At 38.3% G+C, this 19,377-nt stretch overlaps 1 protein-coding gene across 1 annotated transcript in view; it reads left to right on the top strand.

The window, feature by feature from the left end:
* WDR70 (WD repeat domain 70) overlaps window positions 1-13,059 on the top strand; it is a 130,792-nt gene extending 117,733 nt beyond the window's left edge. The window contains exons 15-18 of the mRNA XM_087715428.1: window positions 4,366-4,445; window positions 6,599-6,715; window positions 7,740-7,902; window positions 12,744-13,059. Coding sequence (XP_087571554.1) covers window positions 4,366-4,445; window positions 6,599-6,715; window positions 7,740-7,902; window positions 12,744-12,831 — 448 coding nt within the window. The 3' untranslated portion in view covers window positions 12,832-13,059. The remainder of the gene's footprint in view (window positions 1-4,365; window positions 4,446-6,598; window positions 6,716-7,739; window positions 7,903-12,743) is intronic.
* Window positions 13,060-19,377: the final 6,318 nt, after the last annotated feature.

Here is a 19,377-nt window from a genome sequence, read left to right on the forward strand (position 1 = left end):
TGAGTTTGACACCCCTGGTATAGGGTTTCCTATCTAAGCAGGGAGATGGACTAGAAGACCTCCAAGGTCATTTCCAACTCTATTGTTCTATTCTATTCTACTAATTATATTCTATTTCATTCTATTCTATATTTTATTCTATTCTATTCTTGGCTTGGGAAAAAAAAATGAAAATAAGAAACTAATGTTGTAATCCAAAACATGCCAATTCAGAGATCACAGTCATGATGTTGAATTTATTTTTAGAATCAAGTTGCTAAGCCTTTTCTCATTTGTGAGATATTTAATGCACTCATTCTAAAAGAAGGAATCTGAACGAAAAAGCACACAAGACATATAGAGGTAGTCCTTGGCTTACGTCCTTTTGTTCCGCAACCGTTCAAAATTATCATTAATAAGAGATCCAACCTGAAACTAAGGAGGAATTTCCTATCAGTGAGAACAGGTTAATGAGTAGAATAGCATGCCCCCAGAAGTTGTAGATGCTCCATCAGTGGAGGTTTTAAAGAAAAGATTGGACAACCATCTGTCTGGAATGGTATAGGATTTCCTGCCTGAGCAGGAAGTTGTACTAGAAGACCTCCAAGATCCCTTCCAACCCTGTTATTCTATGTTCCCTGTGCATCCCTGGTCCTCTCTCTGTGCTATAACGTAGGAAATATAAATAATAAACCTTATTGCTGATTGTCGGATTTTCTCCAGGCATTTTCAGAATGGCACTATCAACCCTTGCTGATTAGGAAATTATAACAATAGGAAAGTTAATAGTTTTGACAATCTAGTTCTTCATAGATAGACCATTGCTTAAATGTCTGCAACTCAGAAAGCCGTTTGGTCAGTAAACGTGGCACCACCTCTCAAGTCTTTGCAATGCCAGGGATTCTTAGAGCTAAGATGGGGTCTTGGGGTAGTCCCCATCTTAGCTCTAAAATATAAATTAGTATCTGATTATACTGTGTCTGATTATACTGTGACCCAGGCAGAGGTGGGTTGCTCCCAATTCAGCCTGGATTGGGCGAACCGGTAGTGGCGGCGGTGGGAGGCTCTGCCCACCTGGCCGGACACTTCTGTGAATACACAGAAGCGTCGCACGCACATGTGCACAAGCAAACCAGTAGTAAAAATAATACCCATCACTGGACCAGAGGTGAGTTCCTAGTGGTTCGGATCGGTTTGGCCGAACTGGTAGTGGTTTGCCAGCCTGGGTCACCAGAACTTTGAAGATGGGTGGACTTCAACTCCCAGAATTTCTCAGCCAGCTTTGCTTTGCTGGCTAGGGAACTCTGGGAGTTGAAGTCCAGTCATATTCAAGGGGCCAAGGTTGTGAAACACTGCCCTAGAGCAGTCTTTCTTAACTTCAACAACTTCATGTGTGGACTTCAACTTCCAGAATACACTAATTTGGTCCCCGAACTTGTTAGGCAGATTCTGTGCCAGCAAAAGGCCACATTCCAGCTACTCTTGGTAGAATGTTTTTCCTTGAATCATTAAAATCACAGATTTTTGGTTTTGTTCCACCTAGCTTAGCCAAGGAGAGGAACTTCAGAGGCATTTGTTTCTGCTTTTGAGAAACTATAAACTGCAGAAAGACCCAAAATTATGATTAATCTAAACAAGCCAGCTTCTCTAATGGAAGCTGACTTTCTTTGTAACTAGCGGTGGTAATTATGACCACTGTTCATTGGTCCAGATGACTCAATTGACCATAACCAAACAAAAACAGAAATGCCATTTCTGTTTTTGGACGCACAACTGGAAAAAGTGTAGAAATCCTAATTCTTATTGTGTATACTTTGCAAACAGTCCAACTCTTCATTTTAAATTAGTGTGACCTATAAATCTGTTAAATAAAGAAATAAACTGTCCTTTATTTTTGGTGCCTTCAAGTGAGTTTTTGGTGCCTGACGACCACCTGGACAAGTCCTTGCAGTTTTCTTATCAAGTTTGTCATCAGGTTTTTCATTGCTTCCTTTCTGGGCTGAAAGAGGGATTGGTCCAAGGTGACTAAGCTGGCCTTATGACTAAGGTTAGAACAGAACTCACCGTCTCCTGGGTTTTAGCCTGATACCTTAACTCGGGTGTCAGCAACGTGTGGCTCCAGAGCCGCATGCAGCTCTTTCGTCCTCCTGCTGTGGCTCCCTGTTGGCTGAACCTACCACTGGCTGGCCCCACCTCGCCCCTCACCCTCCACTTCCAGTCACTCCTCGCCTGATCTGAGATGAGAGAGGGGGTGGGAGAAAGAGAGACAGACAGGCAGAGAAAGAGACAGAGAAAGAAAGACACACACACATACACACACACACTCACACACAGATATCCGTTTCCCACAGAAAACACAGGGAGCCACAAAACCTGGGTAGGCATGGCTGGAGAGGGTCATGTGACTGGGTGAGAATGAGTGATGTTGAGTAGGCCACACCCAGCCAGCTTTTGTGGCTCTTGGTGTTTTCTTTTTTATTGGAAACGGTCCAAATGGCTCTTTGAGTGTTTAAGGTTAACCACTATACCAAGGTTGCCCTCTTGCTAAGTCTCTAAAGTGGTGCAAACCACCATCATGTTGACCCCCAACACTGAAATCAGGTTAAGTTCATGCATAAATGTTCCAAAGGTGCTTTTTCCAAGAGGCAACTGGACTTCCCTGTTTTTCTTTGAAGACGTTTCGCTTCGCCTTTGTCTTTTAAATGTAGATGGACTGCTGAATAAACACCTGGTAAAACATAGGAGAACAAACTCATCACGATAAGATTCAGCAGTCCCAACTGCATTTAAAAGACATTCTTTTGAGCAAAGTCCACATTTTGGACAGAAAGGGCCACTGGTTTGGAAGAGGGGTCAAAGAGGCCATCCACGTCAAACTTGAACAGCCCTCTCTCAATAGAGGGGGATATTATCTCTCTCCAGTCTACAACATAGTCCTTTCAGCAATTCCAAGAAGGCGCCATACCCATTTGCACTACTCAAGTGACCCTGAAAACATAGAAAAACCTCCAACAATTCTCTAAAAGAATGCAAATGACCATCTGTCTGCAAGGAATATAAATCCTTCCACTCCCCATCATTCAATCAGAGCTGAAGAAGCTTCTTGGATGAGAAGCAAAATGTCTTCAAAGAAAAACCAGAAAGTCCAGTTCCCTCTAAAAAGAACACCATTGGGGCAACCATGACCTGGATGACTGAGAATTTCTATAGACATTCATGCATAAAGCCATCTATAGTCTTTAATTGATTACATGCCATCAAGTCATTGTGTCTCTAGACCACTAGTGATTACATAGATAAATTGGTTGGAAACTAAGCGAAGAGAGAAGCAATCTGGAATTAAGTGGCCTTGGCAAGATTTTTGGGAAGTGGTTTGCCATTGCCTCCTTCCTGGAGTGAGAGATTTATTTTATTAAAGATTTTTTTAAAAGACCAGCCAATTATAAAAAAAAAACTAATATAAACTAGGGGGGGGGAATCAAAGAGAAAGCTAAAAGTGCAAGAAAGAAAAAGGTAAAAAGAAAAGAAAGAAAACATACAAACAAGTAGTTTCAGATCTTGCAGTTACAAAGACAACTGTAAGTTTATCTCTTATTTTATGGTTACAATATAACTCTCTTCTTTCTATAATCTATCTTGTCTAATCCTAAATCATATATTTTTCTTTTTTATGCAAAAAGTCCACAAGAGTTTACCAGTCAGTAATAAATGTAAATACTGCCTTTTATGTCATAAAATAAACCAATTTAGCTATCACAGCATAATAAAAGAATCATTGATAACTATATCACTCTCAATCAGTAGTTCTCTTAATTTTATTTCACATTCACCCTGACAAAATTGTAGTATTTCATAATAAATTAGCCATTTGTGTTTGCCTGTTATGTCTTGTCGACAAAGTGCTTCTTGTGCTAAAAGCACACCGTAGTGTTTTGAGGTACAACTTGGGTTTCTATATATTCCATATTCTCAATCTGGCATTCTAACATAATGATTTTTAAAATCCACATTAATTTACTTCCTTACAGTTGGTTAGACTTCTCTTATGGATATATACTGTCAATTTTGCTCTTGCTGCATGTTCTTCAATTTTGATCTCCAAAATCCACACTTTGCAAAGTTCGTCTTCTCCAATGTTGTGCCAAATTTGGTCTTGCAGCTTTCAACATAGTAGATCTGTCTGATATTTTTAATTTATGGTTTCTGGAATTATACCTAATTGGACCATTTGTGGTTTTAGTTCAAATGTTATTTTTAGGACCTTTCTAAATATTTGGAAGTCTTTCTTCCAATACTTTTGAGAGTAATTTTGCCATGTATGATAAAACGTTCCTTCTTTCTTGTGGCATTTATAATAATCTTTTTTTTATTCTTTATCATCCCTAGGGGAGCAAAGCTGTGCGTTGTAAAGACTAAAAGAAAAGAGAGACAAGCAGAGACTCTCACACAAGATTATATTATAACACGTAGGTTCCTTCTGAATCCTTAATAAGTATAGAATTTTTATCTTAATGTATTAAGACCCTACTACAAAGGGTCACAAAATACTTTTTAAAAAGAACTAAAGTTGCTTATCAGCTGTTGGGTGGAGAAGGAGAGGGAAGTGGGTAGCTTTAATCAGCCACTTGTACCACTACTATGTGCTAAACTTTTTAAAAAAGATTCTGCTCAATTTGTCCCAAATATAAGTCCGGAAATGGAATCTTCTCCAAAACCTTTGGCTTGATTTTTAGGGCCAGCTACTAATCCTTACTGGAATACTTTACTATATTTTGCAAACAATGGAGACCATATGTGGTATTCCAGTTTTGCAGATCCTTTAAAGATACAGTATTTTCCCTTCTGGATGTTGCCTTAAACATGCTGCCTTAAACATGCTGCCTTAAATTAAGACACAGTTACTTAAATTGATTTTTCTCAAAAAGGCTGGCTTAAAGAAGGAATTCCTCTCTTTCTCCCACTTCTGGGGGTTTGCTTGCAACAGTAGCTTATTGGTATGGAATGCATTGGGTTTACAATCCCCAAACACTTGATAGCTATCCTTCCCTTGTTTTTGTTTTCGTTCTTCCAAATTAGAGCAAAATCACAATAAAGTTGGAAGTTCTTTGAAGAATGTATTGGTTTTACTCAGTAGTTCCTACCGGTTCGGACTGGTTCGGCTGAACCAGTAATAGATTGGTGGCCTGGGTCTCTGGAACTGGCAACGACCCAGGCCTGCCACGCCCCTGAACTAGTTCTCCGGGCAGCACCATAGGTGGCGCCATCTTGTTTTTCGCTTCTGAGCATGCACAGAACATTTTTTATTGCACTGCATATGCGTGCACAGCACACCCACAAGCAAACCAGCAGTAGTGCCTGCTGGAACCCACCCCTAGTTTTACTGCTATCACCAAACCTTTCCCTAATTTGAAAATACTTTTGTTTTTCTCTCCTATTTGTATGCAGGTGAAATAGGGAACAAAAATCCTCTTTTGTAATATTGGAAGGGGTGAAGTTGGGTTGGGTTTTTTTTCTGTTTTTGTTTTGTTGGGGCTTAAGTCCATTTTGACTTTTAGAAGCTCCCTGGACAAGCCCCCAGATTTTTCTTGCCATTTTTGGAAGTGTTTTGATGCTGTTGCCTTCTTCCTAGAGCTGAAAGAGAGTGACTGGCCCAAAGTCCTTGATTGGCTTTGAGGCCAAAGTACAAAGACACTCTCAGTTTATGATTTGGTGTTAGTAACCACTATGATACACCGGCTTTCTAACTTTTACTAATATGAAGTTTGTGAAGAGGTTTGGACTAGAAGACCTCCAAGGTCTAGTCCAAAGTTTGGACTAGAATAGTGGTCCCCAACCTTTGCGGCTTGACCTAACCTGCCGGCCTGCCACTCGCACAAGTTGAGCAGTGCGTACACATGTGTTTCAGTCCAATTCTGAATAGGCACAGCCTAGAAGTGGCCTGTGGCCTGGGGGTTGGAGACCCCTGAACTAGAAGACCTCCAAAGTCCCTTCCACGTCTGTTATTTTGATTTCTGAGACAGGTTCCCTTAAATTTACAATTTAGGTTAACTTCTTAAGAATATTTTCTGTACTCTCAGAGCAAGACTATACTTAGTAATTTCTACTGTACGAAGTAATTCCCTCAACACTGGAGGCATTCTACACTAGTCCCATGCCTAGACATTATGCCTTGCTTAATCCCGGCTACTCAACTGAATATTCTATGTCTAGAAGACTATGAGACTATCTGCCTAGTTCAAGATTTTCACTTCATGAGGAGACACAGCCTTGAAGCAGATTTCAATTTCCCGCTCAAAGGAGCAGGAGAAAAAAATTCAAGTAAAAAACCAATTTAATTTAATTTAAAAATTGGAAAAAAAAATGCCAATTAGTGCTAAAAAGCCAAAATTTGGAGGAGAGATCAATTCTCACAGCTAGTCCAGGTTGGACTGAGTCTAAACTGGGAGGAGTCACCAAGAGCTCGATGGCATCATAAGTGTAGACTCAGTCCAATTGGTTACTGGACAGAGCAACCTAGTCTGACTGCTGTCTCCACGATCAGAGGAGAATGATGGACATTGTGTAACATTTAAAGCTCTTTGCTTTTAAATATGACATTTTCCTTTTTATCCGCATGAAGCTCATGCACTTCCAATGTTTCGTGAACCACGTCAGCGAAGTACAAGAAAACAGCTGGAAAAGGACAGAATGGATCCTGTGAAATCTCACAAACCAGAGCCTCCAGTAGCAGGACCAGGTAACCAGATTTTTGAAATCTGTCAACAAAATAGCGCAAAAGCCATTAGATGCTTACTTCGTACAATCATAGAAAGCAAAATTTGTAAAGTACCTGGGCGATTATCTAATTCAGCTCTCTTTCATGCAAAACCCAATTACTAAAGTACCCTGGACAGATGTCCATCCAATCTTTATTTAAACTTCTATTGCACAAAGTGATTCTACCATCCTGTAGGACAGTCTACTCTGTTGTGGCATAGTTGTTAATGTTGTGGAATTTTTCACAAAGATCATCTGTTCTATTTTATGTTCTAATTTAATCCCATTGTTTCTAGTCTTGTCTTCTTGAAAAATTCTGAACAGCCTTGCCTCATCTAGTTTATTTATTTAATTCATGTATATGCCACTTTGTGTCCAAAGTCTTGAAGCAACTGACAAGTAACAACAGATTCATAAAGTATATTTTATTTCTGTGATAAATAATATTCTCATTGTAGCTGCAAAATTGGAACTTTCTATATGACAGTCTTTCAAATTCTCAACTGCAGCTACAATATATCTCTTAAAATTAAAATCATAATTTCTATTCTCCACACTGAACATGCCCAAGTTCTCCACCGATTCCTTATACATTTGGCTTTCCATGTTGCTGAATTAGTTTAGCCATGTTCTTCTTAAAATGGGATGCTAGAACTAGACTGTATATTCTAGGTGCAGTATAATCGAAGAAGGGTTGAGAGGGATAATGACTTTTATGGGGGAAGATCAAATCAACTTGATAAAAGCAAGCATAAACTATATAATATAAAAATTTGAAAATGCTGATGTACTAGAACAGGGCCGCATGCGTCACATACTAGCCACGCCCACTCCCGTTTTAGCAAAGGGGGGGAAGTAATGATACGTCATGTGATGAGCCCGCAAGTTTGACAACCCTAGAATATTCACCTTTTCATATCTATATGTATATATAGATATTTTCTTAATGTCTGTCCTATTTGTTCTTACATTTTTCACAACTGTTTATTCTTTGTTCTTATTAGGCCGTGGTGGTCGTGTTGGAACTCATGGAGGTACTCTGTCATCATTCATAGTGAAGAATATTGCATTGGATAAAACTGATGATAGTAATCCCCGAGAGGCTATTTTGCGGCATGCAAAAGAAGCAGAAGAAAGTCCCTACTGGGTTGCTCCCGCATATTCCAAGTAAGTAAATTTCATAGAGAAGGGATTGGATAATGTGCCTTAAACTCTGGTGAAGAGTATAAGAATATAAAAAATATTAAATATATATTATATATAAAATGTATTAATATATTATATATAAAATGTATTTTATATATATGTGTGTGTGTGTGTGTGTGTGTGTGTGTGTGTTTATTTGTGCTGATAAATAAAGGGAGACTAGTATAGATCTATTTCAAGCTATTTAGCTCTCATCAGCTAGTCATACCCTTACTGGGATTTGAACCTGGGCTATATTGCACACTAGGCATACTAGGCAGAGATCTTAGCCATTAGGCCACAGGCTCTTATCCGTTTATCAGCGAAGCCAGGGTGAAAGGTATCTATTAGATTTTTTACAACCCCTGGTAAGCCCCAATTATGGGAGGAAGCTAACTGCTTCCATCATCTGTCCTTCGGCTCGTCACAAGAGTCCATCACGACAGAAACCCAATATTTTTACTGTTGCCTTTGTTATATTTGTGTTTTTTTATTTGTGCTGATAAATAAATAAAGGGAGACTAGCATAGATCTATTTCAAGCTATTTAGCTCTCATCAGCTAGCCATACCCTTACTGGGATTTGAACCTGGGCTATATTGCACACTAGGCATACTAGGCAGAGATCTTAGCCATTAGGCCACAGGCTCTTATCCGTTTATCAGCGAAGCCAGGGTGAAAGGTATCTATTAGATTTTTTACAACCCCTGGTAAGCCCCAATTATGGGAGGAAGCTAACTGCTTCCATCATCTGTCCTTCGGCTCGTCACAATAATACATTTAATATATAAAACATATATAAAATACATTTTATAATATATAAAATGTAATATATATATATATTTAAAGTCACAACCCCTGGTATGCCCAAATATGGGAAGAAGTTCACTGCTTCCATTCTCTGTCCATCGGCTCGTCATAAGAGACCATCCAGACAGAAACCCAATATTTTTACTGTTGCCTATACAACACAATACACAATACAACACAAATTATATATATAATTTCTGTTGCAGCCCAGTTTTAGGGAACTTCTCTGTACCGGAACATGTAAAAGATTCTGGTGAGAGAGAAGTTCCCGGAGGATGGTTGGAGGAGATGATAAAACAACACATATTTTTGCTGAAACTTATAACAAAAAGAGCACACCTATTTAATTATCCATGTATTAACTGCAGCTAGAATTGTATTTGCACAACATTGGAAGAGTGAATAGATTCCTATTCATGAGAAGGTGATTAGGAAAATATTAGAATGTGCAGAAATGAATAGATTAAAATTAATAATGAAAAAGAACAAACTGCATATTATATGATATGGGAAGTGTTTTATCAATGGTTAGAGAAAAAAAGGGGACTTGGGAATAGAAGTAGAAGATTAAAGAAGAATAGGAAATAAGTTAAGATAGAGGTATAAACAAGATGATAACTTAATATTATGATGAGGAAGATAATTATGCTTATTATTGTATTTTTATTAGAAGATATGCTGAGGAAATGAATAGGTTAATCAAGTTCAATTGTTTAATATACCACAATTTTAAGATTAGAGAACTAATATTAACATGAATAATGTTGTAAATGCTGAAAGTTGTTGCAGAGAGATATTTGTATCCAGACAATGCACTGATTAAATGATGAAATGTTTATATATTGGGAGAAGAAAACTTTTTAAGAAAAGGATTAGCTCCAGCACAATTCCAAAAGCTCAGAAGACTAAACCTCTGATCCCGGTGACCGACCTAGATTGGATCCTGAAGCTATTATGATTTTACTACTGTAAAATAGGCTTGAATACTAAAGTTTTATAAATTACATACTACAGGAAAAGCATAGCCAAGTGGTTGTAAGCATACTTTAAATTCTGTGAATAAAAAGTCAGTCACCAGTCATTATCTTGAGTGACGCCCTATTAAAAGAGAAGAAGGGGAAGGCAGGGGATGGTCATGATGGAAAAGAAGTTAGAAAAAGGAGAAAGCCCAAGATGGAATTAGAGAAGGGCGAGTTAGGATCAGAGCCATCTAACACTGAAATTAGAGCTCATCTGAATGCCAAGTATTGGATTAAATATATTATGCAGCCATTCTTCTCGTGAATTATTTTCCCCTTTAGTTAAATACATACAGTAAATGTATACATTAAAAATAAGTAAATATAGACAGCATAAAATTTATAAGAGATTTTTTAGCCTTCCTTTTCCATAGGCTTGTACAGTGTAAGGATAAAGAGCTCGGCTTCATGACAGAAATTAGATTAAACCCATTTTACTCCCTGTAGCTGGTCATTTGCATTCTTTTAGAGCGTCGTTGAGGCCACCTAGAAGTTTATCTCTGTCCTCAGGGTCACCTGAGAAGTGCAAATAGGTGTGGAGTCTTTTTGGAACTGTTGAAAGGACTGTGCTGTACAAAACATATGACCATCTGTCTGCAAAGAATATAAATCCTCCCATTCCCCACCATCCAGTCAGAGCTGAAGAAGCTTCTTGGATAAGACAAAGAAAACAAGAAATAGCAATAGCAATAGCAGTTAGACTTATATACCGCTTCATAGGGCTTTCAGCCCTCTCTAAGCGGTTTACAGAGTCAGCATATTGCCCCCAACAACAATCCGGGTCCTCATTTTACCCACCTCGGAAGGATGGAAGGCTGAGTCAACCCTGAGCCGGTGAGATTTGAACAGCCGAACTGCAGAACTGCAGTCAGCTGAAGTAGCCTGCAGTGCTGCATTTAACCACTGTGCCACCTCGGCTCCAGTTATCTCTTGAAAATACACCTTTGAGATAAAAGAGAGGATAGTTAGGTGCTCCAGATATTCATTTTTCTAAAATTTTGGCCTGATTACAGTTGTGTCACATGAAATATAACTGGAACAAGAATTCCTCAAAAGAGGCGGGGAAATCATTATTTGAAAGATTAAAACAAGATATAATTTACTTACAAGTAAGACATATTAGAAAAGAGGGTATAATATATTTCACTTTAAAAAAAATTATTGAAGAATTTATTTCAGCAGAAATTAAAAAAAGAAAAGAAATTGTTTTGCATATAAACCTTCAATAACAACCAGATCAAATATTCACTGATAAGTACAGTATAGCAGCTATGTTGGGGTAGAAATTACCATATTTTTTGCACTATAAGACATCCCACCCCCCCCAAAAAAAGTAGGTGGAAATGTCTCTGAATCTTTTAAAGCAAATATTGGGGGGAGGGAGTGAGGTTGGTCTCGGCCACCGGAGAACGCTGGTGCCTTCGCTATCAAGCAGCTGATTGGCAATTAGATTTACCTCCCGGAATACTGCCAATCAGCTGTTCTAGGTGCCGCCCGTTTGCTTTCGCCCGGTGATTGGCAGCGAATGCGTGGTGGCAATCCCTGCCACCAAGAACAGTTGATTGGTGGTATTCTGGGAGGCAAATCCAATCATCTGCTCGGCAGTGAAGGCTCAGGTATTCCCTGGCGGCGGCAGCAGCTCAGCTCAGTTAATCGGTGGTGGGCGCAACAGAGCAGAGCCCTGATGAGCCACGTGCCGGGGCTGCGATAACGTTCTGAAGTTGACCGGGCTGTTTGCAGCAAGAACGTTAGCCAGATGAATGCTGGGAGGCCGAGGCAGATTTTTTCTTCTTGTTTTCCTTCTCTAAAGCTAATGTGTATCTTATAGTTCTGAGGATCTTATATTGCGAAAAATACGGTATTTGGGGTTAAGACTCTGGTATTGGGAATTTATGCCCCAAATGAGGCTAAAGCAATGTTCTACACAAAACCCATGGACAGATTAATGGGCGTTTCTTAGGAAAACTGGTGCTAATGGGAGATTGGAATGGAATGATATCCTCAAATTAGACAGAAAAATATTAAAGTTACACAAAGTAGCCACCATTTCTTTGTTGTTTGATGGACAATTTAGAGCTTGTTGCATGGAGCATAAAAATGACAATATACTTATTATTCAGAAGTTCATGGATCAATGCTTCTCAACCTTCCCTTCACTACCCTTTAAAAACCTTGTACCAAATACAAGGTTTAAATCAACATTTCTTCAAGTCTTTGCAGACCCCCTGTGATGACATTATAGTCCCCCAGAGGTCTGTGGAGCATAGGTTGAGAATTATTGATGTAGACCTGTTACAAGAATAGACATGATTTGAATTTTGAAGAATCTGATTACTAAGCTTCATAAAAAACAAAGGTTTTTTTCCAGACCATCATTTGAAATATACCTGAAAAGTAATTGATTTCATTGTCTTTAATAAACTTATTATGGTTATAGTAACACTGCCTGGAGTTTCTTGACTACTAATTAATAAACTATAGTTAAAGTATTGAATAAAATGGAAAATGTTTCAGGAATAAAGAACATCTGCAATTTGTGTCTAGTAAGGTGTAAAGTTTGTATTTGCAATATCGTGATCAGACTTTCAGTGTCTTGAGTTTTTCAATTGGATTCAGTTTATGTTCATATGAAAATAGTTATTAGGATAATGTGCAAACATTCATCTAGAGATTTTTCTACTTGTATAATAAGCCTGGTGATAAGATGTACTTTTTTCCCCTGTCAGTTGCCAAAATACAAGATCCCAGAAATTTATTAATAAATGTTGTGAGGTATGTACATGTCTTTGATGTATGTTTTCATATGTCCCCTTAGTTATAATCCAGGTAAAAATCAGATTTCGGTAGATGTGAGCAGAAATTTTCTTAATCAATCAGTAAAGGAGTGATGGAATATTTATTTGGGAGTAGGTTTTTTTTCTCATTTTAAGAGCAAACCTGAACACTTCTGCAGAGCTCTTGTTTAATCATTATTGCTTCTTTAATGCTTTTTTAGAACCCAGCCAAAAACAGTTTTTGCAGAAGTAGAATCGGATGAAGATGAAACAGATGACAAGCCAGAGTGGAAAAAACGTAAAATTTGAAGAATTTAAATTGGAGGAGCTTCACAAGGGATTTTGAGACAGATGAATTCTTTTTCCTTATGCAAAAGAAGTCAAATTACTGCAAGCAAAATTGCTTTTACGCACAGGAATATTTCGCCCCTTTGAAAGACTATAATTGCCACAAAGTGAAATAGGATTGCTTTAGCATAAAATCTGTATTTTATTAAATAACTGAAGTCATAAATAAAAAAGAATTATTTCTTGAAAGGTCTTTGTTTATGTATATGTGTATATTTAGAAGAGTAGATCATATTAACTTTAAAAAAAAATCCCAATTCTCTTTTTTCCCTCCTTAAATTATTTTTTCATTTGTTGATATATCACCTAAACATTTTGAGGAAGTAGACTTTTTTTTATGATCTCGAATGATTTCTGCTCCATGTTTGAATTCCATATTTTTTTTGTTCATGTATGAAAGCCGCAGGGTATGCCAATAATGTGAATTGTAAATGGTGTACAGAATCTTATAGGGGGGTAAGCAAAGCATTTATAATTGGAAACATTTCAAATTAAAAATGATTCTTTTGATATGCTGGAAATGCCCCAATGCAATTGTAAGCATTCTGGAATGTTCCAAGTTAAAAAAAAAGCCGCATGTGGATCTTAAACCATAGATGTTTCAAATGCAGAACATATCTGGAACACTGTCCGAATATTCCTGGTTAAATTGGAATGGTCATTTTCAGCTCAAAAAGTTTTGCACAGTGCTAATCTTCTATTGCCAACTTATTTCCACCTGTTGATTGCAGAACAGATATATATCACCCAGATGTCATTTCATAGATACATAGCTCCTTTTTTCTAATGGTATGCAATAGAGTCCCTTTTTAAGGCCAATAGATAGTTACCTTCTCGAAGAAGAAAACTTGCTATCGATGCATTTTATCTCTGCATTTCTTGATTCCTGGTGTTTAGATGTTTGCTGATAATTTAAAGTTCTGGATTGTAATACAAAAATATTCATTTTAAAACTAGTCAATGTTTCACAAAAAAATAAATTGCAAGATACTGGTGAAGAATAGAAGGAAGAAGAAAAAAACATGGTCTTTAGAGTCTGTCTTATCTTCTCCTTCTGAAAGTAGGTGTTCTTTGTTCTTGCTTCTTAATCAAAATTGTACTGTAACTTCTTTACTACTCTATAGCCAGAGTATTCTGTGTATCCCTTAAATATCACCTTTAAAGGACCTCATTCATAGCCATCAAGATAGATATCTCTGGGGACTACAATTTTAGCAGTTTAATCCCATCCTATTTGCTAGCCACCATCAATCCCTCTTTTGATTCCTAGCTTGTTCCCAGATGTTTGCTAGAGTGACCTGATTATCTTCTTCAGGACAGTGATCACAACTAAGAGAACATCTGTATTGAGCTTCTCTATTCATACAGTAGAAAGGGTAGGAACTATTGCCATCATTCAGGTGTTATAAAGTACTAGCCGATAACTTGGCATTGCCCGGGTATTTATTTATAGGGGGAAAATGTCCGAATCAAATGTAATTTTTAATGTTGGATTTTCCTCCTTACCAGAGGGAGCCCCCTTGTGGAATACTGTGAAGCCATTACCATGGCAGCTCCACTGCGCTGTACAATAGAAGCCATTTTACGGCAGTACAGTAAAAGTCATTTTAAGGCACAACAGGCTGTATCTTAACAGAACACACACCCTGAGGGGCTTTAGGGGTGTTTTACCCCCAAAGTATTTGTTTCCAGAGGGTAAGTCATCTGTGTACAAATGTTTGGTTGAAATTGCTCGAGACGTTCCAGAGTTATGCTGGAATACAAGCACACACACACAGCCGTTTTTATATATATATGATGAGTTAGCCTTTTCTAATGCATTACATTTATCCCTGCTTTTATTTAAAATATTGTAATTTTTTATATTTACTTTTGACTTAGAATAAAATAGAAATCTAATATTTTACAGTATGCATCTTGAGGAAGGTATACGTTATATGATAGAAAGGTAAAGAACAACATTGCATATTTTAAAGGGTTAGCGTTTTATTTAAGTGCTTGCCTTGCTGTGTCTGTCACAACTAATGTTTTATAAGGAATTATTGATTTGGAAAGTCATTTGCTTAGAGGAAGTTGTATTTCCTTTTCTAAATAGTTCCAATCCATCAAAATCAAATATATTTAATTTTGTGACTCTTTCAAAAAGTGAAAAGATCATAATGATCTTGATACTTAAAACATTAGCATATTCATACACTACCATGGGTGCTTCATAAACTGCCTTTTTTTTCCTTTCAGAGTAGTATTCTTTTCTAGCAGAGTGCCTTCCAACTGGATGAATATTCAATTTAAAAAGCTGTATCACTTAACTCAGCCTCTTCTTAATCTTCGGCAAGCATAAAATTTATGGCCTTGAAGCTGAACAGTGAGATCAGTAAAAAGTCAAGTGAATTGATGTCAATTTTACTTCTCTTAAGTTCTGAAATATGTGTATAAGAAAATCGCAGCATTTAACTAGGATTCCCAGGTTACCACAAAAATGGCTTTTTCCTCCATAATTTGCCCATTATTTGTAGTTGAAAGCAGTGTGAAAATTTAAAAACCGATTGAGTAATTACTCTGCTTGCCTAAAAACTTTCCTTATTTATATGGATTGTATTTTATCTAATGATGTTACCTAATTCGGTAATGAAAATCTGCAAGTAAATAGCCAAGTCCAGAGCACCAAGAACTGCATACCTGAGTTAAAGGTATTTTCTTCCATTAAGATGAGAATAATAAGATGGAAAATAAAATGGCCATGAGCATTTTGGATAGAATGAGAGAAAACTAGTAGGATAATGTGGAATGCCATGTCCCCATTTACATGGCATTGTCATCATACATCTGCTTCCCAAATCATTACAACTACATAAAAATATAATTAGCAGGTGAAAAATGAACACTGCATATGTCATTATGAATAGGAAGAGAAGGAAATGAGCAAAAGGATGTATCCATTACAAATATTGGACAATGCAGCTGCAGAAAAAAATATTTAACACCCACCCACATTTTCCCCTTAGGAATGCAGTTTGTACCTCAAATAGAAAATAGACATTTTCCAAAATAAAGCTTGATTTACCTTGCACAAATCTTACTATTTTACCTACAGTAAGGGGAAATGGCTACCTTAATTAAAATAGAAATAAAGCCTACAATTCCAGTGTCTGCTGGTTATTAATGTTTTCTTGAAAGAAAATATTCTCTTCCAGTCTTCTGCAACTCAAAATCTACAAATACTGTACGATAGTGTAAGAGCCTTGTCTGTTGTTTCAGTCCTGTATGGCAACAATAATCACCATAGAGATAGACAACATGGGATAAATGAATTTTTAAAAATGTATTTCCTTCCCGTTGGTGGGATAGCATATGAAGTATCCTGAAGAGAACAATGAAATCTCTTAAAGAAAACTTGAAATCATTTTCTTTTCCAATTCTTTCCTCCTCAAACACCACTCTTCACAAGTTTTCCCAAGATGTCAATTTAGCGGCATTTTCAGGGTAAAGGTAAAGGTTCCCCTTGCACATATGTGCCAGTCATATCCGACTCTAGGGGGTGGAGCTCATTTCCATTTCAAAGTCGCAGAGCCAGCACTGCCTGAAGATATCTCCGTGGTCATGTGGCCAGCATGACTAGATGCCGAAGGCGCATGGAACGCTGCAGTGGTGGGTTCCGGATCCCATTGCAACCAGTACAGTGCAACGGGGCCTGGTGTCCCCCACATGAACGCGTGCAGCCCGTGCACATACACAACATGCGTAATGCATCCTTACCTCTGCGACACCTCCATGATGCTCCAGCTGTTCGGCAGAGCATTGTGCAGGCACCATAAACCTCGTGCGCATGTCCGGAAGCGCTGAATAACTTGAATACAGGTAAGGAGCTCGGGCTGGCAAGTAGACCCTCTGGAGCACCGTACCGGAACGGGACCCGATACTCCTGGCAGGCATCGGTACACTTGTACTGGGACGTATCGCGTACAATCCACCACTGGAACACTGTTACCTTCCCATCAAATGTGATTCCTATTTTTCTACTTGCATTTTTACATGCTTTTGAACATCTAGGTTGGCAGAAGCTGGAACAAGTAACGGGAGCTGACTCCATTATGCGGTGCTAGGGATTTGAACGTGACTTTTTTGATCAACATGCTCAGCGTCTTAGCCACTGAGCTAAGTAGAACGTAGTAGAAGGGGTCTCTATATCTTCAGGGTAAGGGAAAACTAATAATGCAGTCAACATGATGGTTATGGCAGATTGCTAGAAGTCCTGCCCTTTTTGAGTGTCTACATCACAGACATGAAAAGGGGCGGGGCTTAACTTGTGCCGCCTCCCATCTTGATTTTTTTGACCCTACAGCGCAGACAGCATTGCTAATAGCCCTCTAATCATATTTTAAATCAAAACTAGTTTCCTGCAGAGTCTACAGTTTATCCTGTCTAGTCAAAGTAAACTGTAGCTAAGCCCAGAGTTGCTCTGTGAGTGAGAAGGGCGGTTTCTAAATTCGATATAAATAAATCATCTTAAAAGCGCATGTATCTTCCACTCTTCTCCCCCCGCCCTTCTGAACTGTAAGCTATTTGGGGATAGAGGATTTTCTGTTCATACATGTTTGTAATTCTAAGCACCATGAATGCTGTGGGTGTATGCAGCATAAATAAATCATTACCCTGAGTGAAGTGGTTGTGTAGAAAGTTAGAAGCAGTTGTAGTCGTTTGAACATAGTAGAAGGGATTTTCTACTGCCCACTTACCTTAAGTAACCTAAAAAGAATTTAGTTCCCATCATATTTCATGGATGAGCAAGGCCATCAATTTTTCACCAGTGTGCAATTTTGGCTGACATCCCCCTTGTTCTTAGTTGCATATATAGTTTGTGACAAAATAGGATCCAGAAGGCATTTCCTAGATCCCCATCCATGCTTCACAAGTACTTTCATTTCTAGGTTAATGGTTTCTCATGATGCTGTCCATACTACATGTGTTACTTATTGTAGAACTTCCCCTGCCTGTTTTAATTTTCTTCTCGCCCTAGGAAATGAGTTCTTTGAAGCATTAGCTCTCAATATGTAAACAACTTATTGGATGTTTCAAACAAAATAATACAAGGGCATTTCAAAGGACAACTGGCCTGCCATTCACAGAAAAAATAGCGCAACTGTTATGGGAAAGTAGATTTTTACCCATAAGATCCAGGACTAGCAACATGGATCAGCTGCCCTTGAGCTATGGCTTTGATGCTGTTTGGATTTCAATAAAGTTAATTGGAACATGACATTCATGCCGACAAAAATTTGTATGAGGATGACATGGGATTGTGAGGTGTTTCACAAGTGCACTGCATTATAGGTAAAGGTAAATATTCCCCTTGCACATATGTGCTATTCGTTCCCGACTCTAGAGGGTGGTGCTCATCTCCATTTCAAAGCCGAAGAGTCAGCACTGTCCAAAGACGTCTCTGTGGTCATGTGGCCAGCATGACTAAATGCCAAAGGCGCACGGAACGTTACTTTCCCACCAAAGGTGGTTCCTATTTTCCTACTTGCATTTTTACATGCTTTCAAACTTCTAGGTTGGCAGAAGCTGGGGCAAGTAACGGGAGCTCACTCCGTTACACAGCACTAGGGATTCGAACTGCTGGCGTTTCTGGTCAACCAGCTCAGTGTTTTAGCCACTGAGCCATCACGTCCCTTGACTACGAGAGGAATGAAAACAAAGGTGGCTTACTGATCATGGATGGACACCCCCTGCATGCAATTCAGTGCCATCAGTTTTAATATCTTAAATTGTCATTTCTTGAAGTACTATATTAAATGCAGTGTAATCCACCTGGCTCTGAGCTTGTTAGTTTCATATGAATCATAAAAGAATATATAGGGAATTCAGCATATTTTCTGCTATCAGATGAATTTCACAGTATCAACCTAGCGCTGGTACCTGCTGAATTGCTGCGGTGAATTAGTCACTGCAATGGACATAGTTGCCAGGCATCTGAATTTTGATCATGTGACCATGGGGATACTACAATGGTTGAAAAATAGTCATGTCACTTTTTTCAGTGCCATTGTAACTGTTAGGTAAGCTCCCCGTTGGGACACTAAGTACGTTCAGAGAAGCGTGAGAGTTGTGTTGGAGAACACACAAACCAGCATACTGCAGTTTAAATAGGCTTTTATTTTCATGGAAATAGAGGTATCAGAGTCCATCAAACAGTCCAAGTCATACACGGATAAGTCAGTCAGTTATCAACGTTTCTCAGTAAAGGGATAATCCAAATAACATAGTCCAGTATCATATAATCAGTTCAGTACTCAAAGTTTGCTAGCAGTTGCAAAACTTACAATAGCTCACAGCACTTTCTAACAGCCAGCTTCCAAAACACTCAGATCAGAACAGCCCAGCATCTAACGAAACAGAGAGAGCTAACAGTCATTCTGGCTCCCGCTTATGGCTGATTGAAGAACAGCAACCAATCACATTTTACAGTATGATTTAAAGAAACAGGTACAGCATTGCTATATGATT

Source organism: Thamnophis sirtalis, unplaced genomic scaffold (genome assembly GCF_051295495.1).
Source record: "Thamnophis sirtalis isolate CommonGarterSnake01/CBP01778 unplaced genomic scaffold, rThaSir2_p1.2 scaffold_5, whole genome shotgun sequence".
NCBI lineage: Eukaryota > Metazoa > Chordata > Lepidosauria > Squamata > Natricidae > Thamnophis > Thamnophis sirtalis.